Source organism: Trachemys scripta, chromosome 7 (assembly GCF_013100865.1).
Source record: "Trachemys scripta elegans isolate TJP31775 chromosome 7, CAS_Tse_1.0, whole genome shotgun sequence".
Taxonomy (NCBI): Eukaryota; Metazoa; Chordata; order Testudines; family Emydidae; genus Trachemys; species Trachemys scripta.
Window position 1 is genome coordinate 94,615,401 of NC_048304.1, and position 17,343 is coordinate 94,632,743.

Sequence of the window (17,343 nt, forward strand, 5' to 3'; positions counted from 1 at the left end):
GGAAACTTTCACTTAAGTGTTGATTATGATTATATAAACTTTTATCTAGCCCTGTAGAAATCTGTTACCAATCAAGAGAGAGGTACTTTTTGTATGTTCAATAACTGCTGTCACTAACAGTGTTAACATCTCTCTCAAATGATTCCACAGGTTTTTATTGGTCTAAGTTCTGATCTGTTCAGTATAGTAACTTGTTTTCAGATTCGTTTTAAGTTGACATACCAATATTAGAATTAAAACTTACATTTGAAAGCTGTGGATCACCATGTTACTAGGTTATTTTCGACCCTTTCCACCTGCATTAAAACATGTCACATGATCAGTGCCCTACTCTCTGAAATTTGTGGTTATAATTAACAGTATGATATTAAATATAATTTGTTTTAATTTTATAATATCTTGTCCTGTTTATTTTCTGTTCTGAACTTTCCACTGTCGTGGTTCAGCAAATATGTTTATTTTGTTTTTTGTCTGCCAGATGGTTAGACAAGGAGGTGGTATAACCAGGTCAGTGTGATCTAGGGAAATGGCTGTATTTCAACATATGTATCTCTGAATAGTTTTTATGAAGCAATTTAACAAACCCACAACCAACTATTTGAAACTGAGAAGAATTTTTAAAACTCTGCAAAAATTAAACCATTGACCTGTTCTGTATTTACATAGCCTTGATTTTGGTGGTTTAATAATTTATCACATTCTGTACCTTGTAAATCTGCATGACCTCATCCCAGTGTGCATTTTCAAAATACTGGATAATTTATAACTTTTTGTAATACCATCAATTATGTTAATATGCATAATTGGCAATGTCCTCATTGACTGCAAAGGACCTGGCCAGTTGTGTCTTTAGAGATGTCTGCTTGTGTGCATATATTTCCTTGGGGGTGATCAAATTTTGTATAAGTCACAGTGATCACATCAACTGAGTAATCCCAAGTACCAGCAATTTAAAATGGTCATGATATCTGGTGAGAGTGCAAGTTTGGTATTCTTTCCAGACATATAATTTGATTGTTCTTTAAGTGGAATCTTAGTTTTAAGGGCTTGATCCTGCACCTATTAAAATCAGTGGGAGTGTGTCATTGACTTCAGTTGGCATAAGATCAGACCCTAAATGATCATCATCTTTGCCAGTAATTTAGGAAGATGAAACTTTGTGTTGGTGTGAAATGTTGCTATTTTCAGTGGGATTTCTCTCTTTTTAGTACTTCTAGACGTTGCATCCTTAAATCCCAGTACATCAATATGATGTAAATCCCATATTTGGTGTCTCTTGTGTGGTGCTTACCAATAGATCCAGCTTGAAAGAGAGAGGATTGCTGCTACTACATCAGAAAAGTATACAGGTGCATATCAGATTAGAAGAAAATGGAATGTACTCCACACCTATAAAGCGTGGGTAATAGATATCCTGGTGCAATATGGCAAACAATTTATCTCCTGCAGTTTTACTATAAGAATTAATTATTGTTGCAGTAGTCCATGCATGTTTATACAAAAGGTGGTGTGTTTTTGTGATGTTAAACCTGACATGATAACATAAGGTATTGCACACTTTAAGCCATATTTCTAAAATATGAGACTTTGAAAGTATTCATGTGCACAGTCTTTGATTTCAACACATGACCCATTTTGCTAGACTTCTCTTTCAAAAATTAGTTTTCAGTAAGTGATGCCTTTTATAGCATGCTTAACCCACCTTTACAGTGTAGCTCTCTGGATTTGGGGTTAGTCTTATTGTTTAAATTGAGTCAGAAACTCGTTAGTTCTGGTCCAGTCTCTAATGGTGACTTGATGTGTGGCCTTGAGCAATTTCCACATCTGTATAATATGGGAAGAAAATTTACCTACTTCCCATGGATATTGAAGATATTGTGAAGGTTAATGAATAAATTAATGATTGCACAGTGCCTTGAAGATGTAAAACACTATTTAAGAGCACATTGTTTTTGTTCATGAAATTGTGCCTGGAGTTCACTTTTGGAGTCATTTGCCATTGCTTGTAATTTCTGAGCCTTTCAAAGTAGCCCAGCTATTGAAAAGCTGGCACACTTTAGCCCTTAGAGCTGATGTTCCAAGTGCAGTTATTTTTATAACATAGTTGGCTTCATTCACTCTTACACCCTTTATTCAATCTTATGGCCTTAGTTTTTACCAAATCAGAAGTCCTTTCTTGTCATCCCTTGAAGAAAAAGGTTTGGACTTAGTTATAACCTCCAGTTCATCAAGAGAGTAAAACTACTGAGTCATCACTAACTCCTGGAAGTTCACCTGCATTGAATCATCTAAGGGATTATTTCTCCCATTTCCTTTTCCACCGACAGAACTTTCATGAGATGTTGATATTCTCCAGACTCTGGAAAAAGGTAAGATGGTTTTGTCCATGAAGAGTTGACGGGATCTGGTTTACTAGACCTGGCAACAACTGCCATCAGTTCTGTCAACAGCCAGGAAACCTGACCAGCTTCTACTAGGTTCCTCAGCAAAGTATTCTGAGATCTCTGGTAGGTTCTGCATACTTGAAAGTGTCTAAATAAGGGAAGCTTCCAGGTAGACACTCCTTACAAGATTGTTTGAAGGTTAGGTCATAGGAAGAAAAATGTTTACTCCTTAGCTATACTATCAGTGAAGATTTCCAATTACCATGTTGTGAGAGTGCAGTATGATCAAGATCTTTTGAATAAGCTCATCCCCATCATTGATCTCCTCCCTGACTTTCATAAGTAGCCCGTGAAATCTCAAATCCAGAAGACTAGGTATACGCTTTGGGCTGTGTTTGATGCTTCACATGGAGCAGCATTCTCTGACTTTGGAGAATGTAGTTTTAGCTTCAGAACTTGGGGCTGTCCTGGAAGGTTGAAGGGAAAGTGTTAGACTTATTGGAGGGATTTGCTTTCTTTGGCAGTGAAACTGGTGAAAAAAGATGAGACCAGGACAAAAGATCAACCCAAGAGATTTTTCCAGTCTTCTAGGGAATATTCATTGCTTTTTGATTCCAAAGACATTATACTGAAGCATGTCCATGTTCTCAGCTTGCTTTCCATCCTCTGGGTAAGCAGAGACGAGCTCAAATTGCTTAATAGTTTACAGGTTGATGCCCACAGAGAACCATTTCTTCAGCCCTTCTGGTGCCTGCAACTGTTTTATCCTTGAGTAAACAGCAGTTTTGTTAAGTTCAAAAAAGTCTCACCATGGCGATTTTGTCACACTTTCCAACATGGCAGTCTAGGACATCAGTCCAGTGTGTCCTGGATTATGTAATCTTGGCAAGTTACTCATCATTCCACTATACACAAAGCAAATTCTGCTAGTTCTGGCCTCACATAGCACTTGAGCACTGAAATAAATAGAACAGGAGTACTTGTGGCACCTTAAAGACTAACAAATTTATTAGAGCATAAGCTTTCGTGGACTACAGCCCACGTGGGCTGTAGTCCACGAAAGCTTATGCTCTAATAAATTAGTCTCTAAGGTGCCACAAGTACTCCTGTTCTTTTTGCGGATACAGACTAACACGGCTGCTACTCTGAAAACTGAAATAAATGTGTAATTGGATGTGTGCGCTTCAGACAGAATATGCCAAGTGGTTGCTTAGTATATGAATGAAAACCTTAAAGATGCCTAACCTTTTTTGGCTGCTGCTTCTTCCAGCTTTTTCTTTTCTTCCTCAATAATTTTCATCTTTTCTTCATATTCATCAGCCCGTGTTTTCCATTCCACCCTGTTGTTTTGAAGACCGTCCAACATTGGTGTAATTTCCTTGTGAAACCTTGAGAATTCCTAAATAAACAATATGAGTTAGTAAATTGTCCATTTATAATGAATGATTGTTTTCAGGTTCTAGCATGAATACACAAATATTGTTGATGTACAGAAACTTCATTTGCTTTCACTTTCCAGTTTTAGCTGTTTGATTATGTGGCAGGCACAGTGAGAGAGATTTACGTTTGTTTTGTGTTATAAGCTCAGCACTTTGTTGATGTGCACCAGAAAAACCCACAAGCTAGGCAAAGGGAAAAGATGAAGTGTAGTTGTGGTACTTGCAGGTACCATTCCATTGGTGGTGGAGTATGAGGCATGTGGTAGGAGTTTATCAGAAGCACCAAACTGGGTCAGTAACATCAAAGGCCCAAATTATGTGCTGTAAAGTCTACCCTTTTCCCTAAGCCTCCCCCTGTCCCAGTGCACTCTCCTGGCATGTCTTTGCCCATGCTCACTATAACACTTGTGATATCTGAAGACTGGACTTTTACCTGTTGTTGTTCAAAATATTACATTTCATTCTACTGCATGGCATTTTGGAAGAGCCTTAAAATCCAGATGGTGTAGAAACATATATTACATTGCTGTTTAGAAGATGTGAACAACTCAAGTTCTTCCTATGCTAATCCAGCACAGGTGCATACTTTTCATTGATCCCCAATCCATCCATGTGTTATGATCTTCGTGTTAGATGGGGCTCTGTGAAGCTCCGAGATTAAGCTCAAACTCAATCTTTTAGGGAACTGAGCAACTTCTGGAGATGCTGAGTGTCCTTGAATTCCTTGGGACTTCAGGGGGTTCCACATCTCCAGAAGATGCTAAGCACCTTTTAGGAGTGTGTGGTACTGTACAGGAGGAGGTGAAAAATCATGACCCTTTGAATGACCGCTATTTGAATGACTAGGAAGGTCCTGCTAACATCTAGAATGTTTTAATCCAAACTATTGTTTGTCACTCGTGTCATTAGAATCAATGCAAAGGAAGAATAAAAGTTTTAGTCTTACCTTGTATACAAATGTACACACAAAATCAATGAAACCAACTTGAAGCTTAGGCAATTCATCTGCTTTGTTTCTGTCCATCATAGGCTAGAAAAGAATATCAATATTTTAATGTGAATTTGCTACATTTTGTTTCAATAATAAGACAACTGTTACTGACAAACATGTCTTCAAAAGCTATTATTTCATATTGAAGATAATGCTATTTAACATGTCAAAATACTTACAATTGGCTGTTGCTCCAACACAGTTCGCTCCAGATCACCTTGTTCCCAAAATTCATTCGCAACCATAAGGGCAACCTGAGAATGAGAATCTCCTGTGTTACTGATGTTGTATTAAGCAGTACAGTTGTAGAATGATGCTGGAATGTATTCAAGTCTTTCCAGAAAATGTTGAAGAACGTTTTTGTTTAGGATTAATTGAGAATTAATTAGGTTATTTCATTTGAAAAACCACCAATTTTTTTTTTTCAAGCTAGGAGTGCTGCTGGTCCTTCAACTAGCAGAGTGATTCCTAATATATCCAGTAATACAGATCTACCAGACAGAAGGAAAATGTATAATACTGTTATCACAGCTATTAATTGAATTTTGCCAGTATGCTTTTTGCTGTAATGCTTATGCTTTTACTTGTGCATATTATGTATGTATCAGCTGAACAAAATTATGTAGGAACTGACGGGAAACATTTTTGCATCATATTGAACTACTGAAACCTTGCTACTAGCTCTCCTCCTGCACGTTTTCTTGCTACCAATGTTATCCATGAGATGTTTGGAAAGCTTCTCCAGGAGGAGAGAATTCTGGTAAATAAAAAACAGCAAATACCATCATTGTAGAACGTGTAGACACAAAACTACTCCACACTGTTCTTTCTGGGATCATTAACACACAGGATAGGTGAATTACAGAACAGGAATGCTGCAGTGTGAGGCTTTTGTTAGTAAACAGATGGTCTCTGCCATTTTGATGGTATTTTGGGGCATGCTCACTGAATGGTACAAAGTTGAAAATAGCATTTTCCATGGTGTTCCAAGACAATAGAGCAACATAATAAAATCTCCTAATTATAAAGTATGCTGCTTGGAATGCTTTGCAACTTTGTGTCAGTGTTACGTAATTAGAATAGCCGTCTGCAGGCTAATCGATGTCTATGAGCCTGACATAGCTCTTTTGCTAGGCCTGCCTCTTACATAGCTGATTCAAGATGTCATGACCAGGAAACTCTACTTTTAGTATACTCAGATGCTAATTGGAAAATAAATAGGATTTCATTCTTTGTGTGAAGGATCTATCCCTTTGTTACTATGGATCTACATAGACTCTGTTCCATCCCAGTGGAGCCTTACAGAGAATCTAATTCTAGTTTTAGAATTGTTCAAGGAAGTAACCCAAGAGATCAGCTCTTATTAAAGCCATCTTGTCTGTATAGATACCTATAATTCAAGCACTTACAGCATTTCTAAGTAGTGATGTGCAAGATGATCTCTTTAAAGCTATAAAAGCCTATTTTAGAGTGGTTTAGTCAAACTAAAATAGTGCAAGGATCTACGTTTGTCTGTGTATTGGTGTCTAGTTTCAGATCATGCTATTTAAAAGCCACACCCTACAGCTGGCAGAAGAAAAGCAAGAATTTGATAAAATAAAAGTGAGTGAGAATCAGTTATCAAGGATCCTTTAAAGAAAGCTAGAATGGATACTACAGGCAGGGACAACTATATTGACTGATTCGCAAGTGGGAGGGTGGGGGCAATGGGGTGACGCCACAGGGGGCTCATGGCATGGAGTGCCTAGTGCCATAGATTGCCTTAATTCGTCCCTGCTTCCAGAAAATGGAGTCCAATTCTCAGGCACAATTTGTAGATGCAAGTGGTTACGCTTTGTTTTACACTTAAATATCTATAGACTTGCAATATAAAATGAATTTTCTGTATTGTCATTCACTGATGATGCAATGAGAGCGCAAATATAAATGTGTATGAAATCAAAATTTTTCTTTTTGAGATACTAACCTGACTTTGCACCTCCCACGGCTTGGTTATAGCCGACAAGTCACAACCAGTCATCATCATAGCCCTTTGAAGAAACAGAAATAGTATAAGTCTGACAGAGAAAAAACCTAGGGGACAGATTTTTAAACTTATTCAGGCACCTAAAGGTGCAGATAGGCGCCTAGTGAGATTTTCAAAAGCGCCTAGGGGACTAACTCCAAAGTGAAGCCAATGGGAGTTAGGTGCCTAATCACTTCTGAAAATCCCACTAGGCGCCTATCTGCAGCTTATGGCTCCTTAATACTTCTAAAAATCTGGCCCTAGATAATTTATTGAAAGAAGAGTAAGATACTAACTACTTACATGATAACTTCTTTTTTGGTTGGGTCGATGGATATATATTTAATTGCCTCCTCTTCTGTTTGCATTTTTTCAACTGCATCCACAATCTTTTGAAACATAGTCCTTTTCCTGTAAAAATATATGAATATTTCATATATAAAGTATTGGTATCCAAAAATGTCTGGGCTTTTGCATAATAGGGGCTTCTTATATTAATGCTTTTCTAAAATAGTATGTTTGGCTTGGTCCAGATCTAACTCCCATTGAAGTCCATCTATTTTAATGGGAGTTATATTTAGGTATTATATGGCTCATAGACTTGGCCATAGATTCCTGACATGTAATGCTTTTGTCAATATGTCAAGCTTTAATATGAAAAGCAACAGATTTCCTAAATCTGTATATTGCTACTTGTGATCATTTTGTTTCTTGAATCTTATCCAAATATTGTAAGGGTTTACATATTTTCATTCTTGATTGATTCTGCAAAGAAATCAACTGGAAAAGGTGAAAAGATTACTATTTATAAAGAGAGGTTAAGTAACATGCTATGTGATCCTTCTGGATGAGAGGTGCTGGAGTGTAGAGAGTTATTGCTTAATAAATCTCTTCATTTGCATTTAGAGGTTTCACCTCACTGGACAGAGTTGTAACATACATAAAACATTCTAATATAATTAAAGATATTTATCATTCATTATAAAAAATGCATTGAATATGGATTACTTGTTGACTTCCCTGTTATCTGACAGCTCTGAGTGTCAAAAATCTTAAAACAATTAAAGGAAAAGAGTTCCATGTGTCTTTTTTAGAAAAACTTCAGAGCTCTTAGGCCCTGATCCAGCATTCATTTTAATCAGTGGGAATATTTCCATTGACTTCAGTTGATGGTGGATCAGGTTGATAATATAGTAAATAGACAAATTATTTGATCTTCGGAATTCTTGACACATTTGACACTGGAGATTTTTTTTAATGTCTGGATTTCTTTTATCATACTTTAATTTCTACATCATAGGCCATCCCTGTTTAAGTTTATGGCAGCATTTTGGCAATTTCAGCATGAGTGATTCTAGTACAGAATATCTACATAAAATATCACATACACACACTACAATTGGACTACACTATCAACATATTTAGTGCCTTTTAAAATATAGTGTGCACTGTCAATGGAAAGTGTATTTGGATGGCCTAATAAATATATGCTCTATATCAGTATGAGACACGGAGGAAAATTCATGATTTGTGTTTTGAGATTTAAAGGTCTCAAGTGAATCAAAGAAAATACCTTATTCCTTATAACGAGCTTGAAGAATGAAGTTTTTCAGAATAACTTCATTTTAAAATATAGCTCTATAATCTGTTTATAACTAGGAAAAACTACAGTCATGAATTGTACAGGATTGAGAATTTTTTCAGTAGGAAGTTATACATAATTTAGTACTTACTTGAAATACAAAGCCAAGTCAGTTGCTATTATTGCAACTTCAAATAAATGTAAAACGGTTTCAAACTGGCGCTTATTTAGGTTCTGGAAGATGTTTAAACTCTGCAAGATGGAAAGTTTACAAATTCAATTCCTCTTACAAAATTATCTTTGGTTTGTACTCTACAGGCTGTACTATAGTATATTATAATAAGCCTGCTCTACAGCCATCTATGGTTCCTTAAATCAAAATAAATGTTAGATACAGTTTTGGAAAAACAGGTGTGGCTAAAAAAAACAGGTAACCTTATGCCGTACTGTGAGGAGAGCTGAAAATGGTTTAATAAAAACACCAAAATTATTTTATATTCCATAGCCTAAACACTTCTGTTACTATTGATGTGATAATATAGTGACAATAGTAAGACATTTTATTTAGAGTTATCAGAAGCAATATACAAGTACAGTGTTTGCAAAGGTAAGAGTGAGATTTCTGCAAGCTTTCTTCTTTTTCTGAAAGGCTCTATGAATGTTGAATCATGTCTTAGAATAGCTTGATCTAGGACAGTTGAAATTGGGAGGTAGTTAGATCTTTCAATTTTTAGAAAAATAACAAAATAAATAATATGTATGCAGTGTTGTAGCTGTGTTGGTCCCAGAACTGTGGAGAGACAAGGTGGGTGAGGTGTGGTATCTTTTATTGGACCAATTTCTGTTGGTGAGAGAGACAACCTTTTGAGCTTACACAGAAGAGCTTGAAGAGCTCTGTGTAAGCTTAAAAGCTTGTCTCTCTCACCAACAGAAGTTGGTTCAATAAAAGATATTACCTTACCCACCTCGTCTCTCTAAAATAAATAATACCTCTACTTCCTTGGAGAAACCAAAATAGAAAGTAGCTTTGGAGCTCCTTTGGAATGGTAAATTATTAGAACATCTGAACAACTACAATCTTCACTTGCATGATGCAGTGTGCAGCCAATACATGCTCACCATATAGTTTAATTTTCTTTTATTGGCTGGATCCCTGCCCCTCCCATATCTAATCCAGACCACATTGTTTTGAGGAGATGCATACTCTTCATTTTGTCCATTTTCAAACCTCTTAGAATAAAGATTGAGTGTCATTTATCTTAAAATGAAACAAGAATTTGCTTGGAATGTAAACCAGTGGATTGTAATAAGGTATGATTATGAAAACATACAAAGCAGTTCCTATATTCCTTGTGGTGGCTAAACTTCATGGGTGAAATATCTGGTCTGCTCTTTTATAGTAACTGAATCTAGAACAACTGTCCAAGGGCCATCTTGTTTTATATTAGTTCTTTTTTGGTTTAGTTCTTCCTTGATAGCAGAAACTCCCTTACTGTACAGCTCCTCTTGGAGCATAGTTGCTCCTTCATTCGTCTTGCAGATTGAGGGGGCAGGGAGGGGATGACACCAGGCAAGGGCCCCATGGCCTTTTGAAATTCACAAGGATGGATAGCAGCCTAACCATCCTCCACTTCAGAGGGCAGACAGGATGAGGACATGTTCCCATTCCTACGGCTGCTAAATTGAGAGCAGGGTCATAAGTGCCTGATAATTCCAAGACAGTAGCTGGGGAACCCTAAAAGTTACAGTGCTGTAGTATCCTTGAAACCCGTCGTATGGAACCCAGCTGGGTTTCATGGATTTGAGAGCTAGGAATTATGGAGCATTAATTCTCCTGCATTCACTTTAGTAGTGCTGGCAGTAAGGCTGTGGGTGTGTTTGTGATTTCACTCAGTGGTGAAGGGTGACTTCTCTCTAACCTTATTGGTTGGAGAGCAGAAGCCTTTAACTAGCACCTCTTTTAAGATGCAGGATGGAGGGAATGACTACCAAGTGCCCTAAAGTCCTTAAGAAAAAGAGACCACCTTTGGAGCAGGAAGGATCAGGCCACCAATTACCCCATAGAAAACATGTTACCTTTGGAGGAGTCATGGGGAAAGAGGATGGTTGGATGGGGCTGGGATAGGTGACCTATAGCTGTGTGATGGGCTTTACCCCATGTCAGTGAACTGTACATGGACCAGATCTTATCTTCCCAGATTGAACTAGAACCCAGATCCACTCTGTTCTTGGGGATGTTATGAAGACGTAACTCTGCTACATGTATATACAATTAAAAACAAACAACATAACCTACAATACATGTAACACAGCAGTGCCAATTCTTCCCCATGTTCATTTGCTTGTATGTTGTAGCCACATTCCCCACCTTTCATCCGTGTCTAGATTTTAAGCCTTTCAGGGCAGCAATTCTTTTTTCCACATAAGTACTACTAATAATATATCACACGTGACTCTAACCTAAGCTGCTGCTCTCATTTCCCTCCACTGAAGGGAATGAGGATACTGAGCCTTCAATAGCCTCAGACTTTGACGTATTTCTTAGACTGTTTAAGCTTGTTGGCCTCTCTCTCTTCCCCCTTAAATTGGAGGAGAGGGGAAGAAAGCTGCAGTTCAAACTACAGCCTCTTATGATATCAATATTCAGGAGCTCCAAAGATCTTGACAAGTTTCTCCAGCAACAGGAGGAAGTTAAGGTCTGATATTTCTAGTATGAAAAACTAGTAGAAAAACATTTTCAAAAATGTTTGAAGCCATCTTTATTTATAAAGCTCCCATCTAGTTTCCCATCACCATAGTGCTGAAGCATGTCCCAGGTATTTATGGATTTATCCTGCCAATCTCCCTGTGCAGTAGGGAAGTAGTACACATTTACAAGTGGGAAATTGAGGCATAGTGAGAGCAGTTGACTTGTCCAAGGGCACACAGGAAGTCTGTAGGTACAGCTACATTGCACACTCCTTTTGTGGAGTACATACACTACATTCCCCCCAACATGGGTACAAATAACAGTGTAGGGTGTGAGGCACTGCTTAGGTGAGTAAAGACATGCCTGACCCCTGTGCTCTCTACTCTCCCAAGCAGTGCCTTCCCCATCTACACTGCTATTTTTAACCCAATTTAACCTCTTGGAAAGGTCAGAATCTATAAAAGAGCTTTGGTGTTGATCAGTTTTAGTAGAAAGTGTTTATATACTAACCTCGTCTTGTAGCAGAGTTTTACTGTACTCTAGATGATGTCTTTCTAAAATGGAAGATCCATGAAGTTTTGCTAATGGAGAAGCTGATCTGTTGAAAAACAAGTAATTGTTGACAATGTTTCAAAGTACATATTTTTATGACTGTTTTAAGTTTGTAGTATTAATGTTCTAACAAGCTGCATATTCCACAGAAGGAGTTTGAAATGGTTTAACATTGCTTGACTAACCTAGTTTTGTGGCATGACCAGAATAATACCTGCTTAAAAATGACACAATACGTATATGCCTTCAGCACTGTCATTGAGAAAAGATTGAGGGAGAGAGTTTCAAAAACACAAGGAGCAGTTAGGTGCATAACTCCCATTTGTGCCTTTGAAAATTTACCCCATTTTGTCCTGTGTATTAGTAGTTCTTGTTTCTTTAATCAATGCACCTTCCATGTGTAGAAACGTACCTATTATTCAGCTGTTGGTAGGCTCTTGACCTCTCTTCTAGTTGGTATCATTCAAAGTGGACCGCCGTGCCACTGCATTTCTAATTTATTATAGTTTGCTTAAATTGAATGGAACTACCATGTTGACTGTTCATGCTATTTCCTTTCCTTTCCTTGGGCCCTATCCCACAAAAAGTACTTACAGCTTTATGGACTACACGGTCTGTGGAAGTTCATACATCTTCAGCCTGTCACAGAAACACTTCTTCTTATCTCATGCTGAGTGTTAAGCAAAAGTAATTCCAGCTCTACACTAGAGTTCTGGGCAGTGAGGGAGAGGGTCATGTTCATGTTTTATTCTAGTTATTTTTGAATATGGGCCATGTTTGGCTTTTCTTTTTCTTTTCCTTGGCTAACAGGTCACTTTCTGGGGTGAACCAAGGAGGAATGTGCATGCCATTCATTAATCTGTACATGTGTGGTGGTAAAGCCCAATAGATTGCTCACCCTGGCTGACCTCATGAATGGACCTTTCAGTCAGGGAGGACCCTGGTAGGAAGATCTGGCCTCAGCCCTTTTAAAGTTCTTTGGTTGAGTGATGCTCAGTAAGAATCAGTCTGTCTCTCTCCTGTATCATCTGGAGAATCCCTGACAATAATCAGAAAATGCCATTGCCACGGAGTACAACTTGAAAATTCCTTCATGGAAGAGGATGAGGGGTGTTACCTAATAAGTCATTCTGCATTACTGGCAGGATATTCTCCTAAAGATCATGATTATTATGTTCCCTAGCTACTGGGGACTGAGAGCCTATGGAGTTTTTGTTGGCTAGCAAATGCACAGAAGCAAGTGATTACAATGTACAGTATATATCATGAGAAAGAATGCATGAAAGATTAATTGACCTACAGATGAAAAGTGGTACCCTAGTTATGCACAATGATGTAAAAAGAAAAAAAAATAAAATTGTGTGCATCACTGCAAACATTTACTAGGGAAAAGGAAACCCTTCTACTCCCCACATCATTTACAATATCTTATACACAGAGCAATCTATGCCAGCCAGATCCTTACTGGTGTAAACTGGCATAGCTCCACTGCAGTCAGCAGAACTACACCTATTTATGCCAACTGTGGAGCTAACTCTCTCTATTATTTTTTTAAAATCACTGTAGAGCGCATAAGAATGTTCTGTCTGATCACATTCCTAAAAGGACACACAGTATTTTATCTTATCTTCAAAACTAATATGTTACAAACTGAGCTTTAGAATAATCTCTTGAAATAAATCTGAAATCTATTTCCTTACAAAATTGTTTTTCTGTATCACACTAGTTTGCTGTACAGTTGCTTATGAGTAGTGGGCTGGTAGCAATATCTTAAGGGGACTTGACACAACATATTACATGGACTTGGCAAACTTTGTACAAGTAAATAAGTAGGTCATGCTTTGTTATTGCATTCCAGCCATGATAATGTCCTTATGAATTTGCTCTCACACACCTACATTGCCATTAAATCTTGCCACTTCTTTCTCTAACATTTTGAAAATCCTATTTTATCTCTCCATCCTGACGATTACAACACCATAGACCAGTGTTTTAATCTCCCATCTTAACTACCATATCTTCCCCCAATTTGGCCTCCCTACAGTCAAAATTACTACTTTGTCAACTGATCATATGTCACAGCCCTCTCTGCGTTGCTCCACTGAATTTGCCATATACAGAGTATCCAGTTAAAACTTCTAGGATAAGAACTTGAAGCATAGTGGAGGGGGAAGCTAAGGTGGCTTTAAACCAACTTTGCACCCTCCCAAACCTGGGCTGCTCTGCATAGCTTAGAGTATGTCTACACTGCTGTTGAAGGTGTGATTTGCAGCTCATGTAGCCATACTGTGCTATCTGTAATCTAGCTAGCTAGTGTGGGTAAATATAACAGTAAAAATATGGCAGTGTGGACCCTGGTGTGGGCTAGGAATGTTAGTAGTTTGGGGTAGCTTTTACAGCTCGTGCTAAAGCCTGCATGAAAACCTGTGCAGCCACACCCTCACTGCTATTTTAGCCACTGTAGCTAGATTAAAGGTGGCTTAGGTATGTGTACAAGAGCTGTAATCACACACCTGATGGCAGTACGGCTCTTTTAGGGTATGTCCACACTGCAGCTGGGAACATGCCTTCCAGTCGAGGTAGACAGACAAGCGCTAGCTCTGCTTGAGCTAGCATGCTAAAAATAGCAGCATGGACATTGTAGCACAAGTGCCATCTTGAGCAAGCCACCCAAGTCCATGCCAACATGAGCTCAAGCCACTGTCCATGCCAGGATGTCCACAATGACCAAGAAGGGGAAAAGCATCTTCACCCACCGCCTAGCCAACCTAGTAAGGACGGCTTTCAACTAGGTTCAAAGGGGGCAGGTGGTAAAAGCCCACAGGTATAAAAAAAAGTGACCTTAACAGAAGGCTAAATGTTCAGTGGGGAAAGGGGCGGAGACAGAAAATTACAATAGGGTCCATAGGAGCAACAAGAGTGATAATGGGGTGGGGATGGGGAGTTTGCTTGACATTTTAGATGTCTGTTCACAAATGCAAGGATTATGGGGAATAAACAGGAAGAACTGGCAGTATTAGTACATATGCTAAAGTATGAATTAATTGGCAGCACAGAGACTTGATGGGATAAATCTCATAACTAAACTATTGATATAGAGGAGTACAGCTTGTTCAGGAAGGACAAGGGAGGCGGTGTTGCATTATACATCTCAGAATAAGTGTATATATTCTTGGTCCAGAAGGAGATGAGAGGCAGACCAATTGAAAGTCTCTGGGTGAATATGAAAGGAGGGAAAAGTCATGGTAGAGGGACTATTATAGCCCACCAAATAAGCAAGAAGAGGTAGATGAGGCATTTCTAGAATAAATAATAAATATCCAAGACCTGGTAGTAGTGGGGGACTCCCCAGACATCTGTTGGAAAAGTAATATGGCAAAACACAAATTGCCTAATAAGTTCTTGAAATGTGTTGGGGACAACTTCTTGTTTCAGAAGGTGGAGGAAGAAACCAGGGGGCAGTTATTTTAGACTTGATTCTAACCAACAGGAAGGAATTGGTAGTGAATTTGAAGGTGAGAGGCAACTCAATTCAAAGTGATCATGAAATGGTAGATTTCCTGGTTCTAAGTACAGGAAGGAGTGAGGGTAGCAGAATAAAGACAATGAATTTCAGAAATGCAGACTTAAGCTCAAAGAAAAGGTAGGTAAGATCCCATGGGAAGAAAATCAAAGGGAAAAAGGAGTTCAGGAGATCTGGCAGTTTCTCCAAGAGGCAATATTAAAGATACAACTCCAAAAACAATCCTAATATGAAGGAGAGATACGAAGAATAATAAGAGGCAACTATGGCTCCAGCAGAAGCTTTTTAGCTGAAAATCAGAAAGGAAGCCTAGAAAAAGTGGAAATACAGACCAATTGCTAAGGATGAGTACAAAAGAATAGCACAAGCAATTAGGGACAACAATGGAGAGGCTAAGGCACAAGATGAGTTACACCAGCAAGGGACATAAAGGCAATTAGAGAAGTTTTTATAAATATATTAGAAGCAAGAGAAAGAGGAAGGAAAGTGTAGGTCTTCTACTTAGTGGGGAAGGAGACCCAATAAAGAACAACATCCAGAAGGCTGATATGTTTAATGCCTATTTTGCTTCAGTCTTCATTAAAAAGGTAAATTGTGGCCACATACATAACATAATTAATTAACAACAAGGAGAAGGAATGCAAGAGAAAATAGGGAAAGAACAGCTTAATGAATATTTAGATAACTTAGATGTATTCAAGTTGGCAGGGTCTGATGAAATTCATCCTAAGGTATGTAAAGAGGAACTAGTTGAAGCAATCTTCTAATCATTAGTGATTATTTTTGAAAACTCATTGCAGATGGCTGAGGTCCCAAAAGACTAGAGAAAAATACTGTGTTTGCCCACCTTGAAAAAGAGCAACATAGAGGACTCAGAAAATTATAGAAAAATCAAGCTAACTTCGATATCTGGAACAAATTATTAAACAATTATTTTGTAAGCACCTAGAGGATAATGGTTATAAGTAATAGCTACCATGTTTTGTTAAAAAGAAATCATGCCAAACCAACCTAATTTCCTTCTTTGACAGAGTTCCTGGCCATGGAGATGGGGAGAAGCAGTAGATGTGCTATATTTTGATTTTAATAAGGCTTTTGACATAGTCCCACGTGACATTCTCATAAATACACAGGAAAATGTGGTCTAAATAAAATTACTATAAAGTGGGTGCAAAACTGGTTGAAAAACTGTACTCAAAGACTAGTTCATGGTCAAACTGTAATACACAGGGGTCAGTCCTGAGTCTGATACTGTTCAATATTTTCATTAATGACTTGGATAATTGAGTGGAGAGTGTGCTTATAAAACTTGCAAATGAAACCAAGCTGGGAGGAGTTGCAAGTACTTTGGAGGACAGGATTAGTTCAAAACTATCTTGATAAATTAGAGAACTGGTCTGAAATTAGACCAATCAGATGAAATTCAATAAAAAACTTTACAAAGTACTTTACTTATGAAGGAAAAATGTACAACTATAAAATGTGGAATAAATCACTAGGTGGTAGTACTGCTGAAATGGATCTGGGGGTTATAGTGGATCACAAATTGAATGAATAAACAATGTGATACAGTTGCCAAAAAAAAAGCGAATATTCTGGGGGTCTATTAGCAGGAGTGTTATGTATAAGACACAGGAGCTAATCGTCCTGCTCTAGTTGGTCCTGGTGAGGCCTCAACTGGAGTACTGTATTCTTGGCTTCACACTTTAAGAAAGATGTGGACAAATTGGAGGGAGTCCAGAGGAGAGCAACAAAAAGGATAAATGGTTTAGAAACTTTGACCTATGAGGAAAGGTTAAAACTGGGCATATTTAGTCTTGAAAAAAGAATTCTGAGAGGGGACCTGATAAACAATTTTCAAATATGTTAAAAGGCTGTTATAAAGAGGACTGTGATGAGTTCTCCACGTTCACTAAAGGTAGGACAAGAAGAAATGGGCTTAATCTGCAGCAAGGGAAATTTAAATTAGATATAAGGGTAATTAATCTCTGGTATAGGCTTCCAAGGGAGGTTGTTGAATCCCAGTTTTTGGAGGCTTTTAGTAACAGGTTAGACAAACAGCTGTCAGAGATGGTCTAGATATACTAGGTCCTGTCTCAATGTGGGAGCTGGATTAGACCTCTTGAGTTCTCTTTCAGCACTACACTTTCACGATTTTTAGCATGCTAGCTTGAGCTA

At 38.1% G+C, this 17,343-nt stretch overlaps 1 protein-coding gene across 2 annotated transcripts in view; it reads right to left on the bottom strand.

The window, feature by feature from the left end:
- The window catches only part of PDE6C (phosphodiesterase 6C), a 56,817-nt gene that overhangs the window by 643 nt on the left and 38,831 nt on the right, over positions 1–17,343 (bottom strand). For both annotated transcript variants that reach the window (XM_034777258.1, XM_034777259.1), the window contains 7 exons: positions 11,601–11,688; positions 8,553–8,653; positions 7,123–7,230; positions 6,781–6,844; positions 4,994–5,068; positions 4,770–4,853; positions 3,630–3,783 (listed from right to left, as the gene is read on the bottom strand). In XM_034777258.1, coding sequence (XP_034633149.1) covers positions 3,630–3,783; positions 4,770–4,853; positions 4,994–5,068; positions 6,781–6,844; positions 7,123–7,230; positions 8,553–8,653; positions 11,601–11,688 — 674 coding nt within the window. The remainder of the gene's footprint in view (positions 1–3,629; positions 3,784–4,769; positions 4,854–4,993; positions 5,069–6,780; positions 6,845–7,122; positions 7,231–8,552; positions 8,654–11,600; positions 11,689–17,343) is intronic.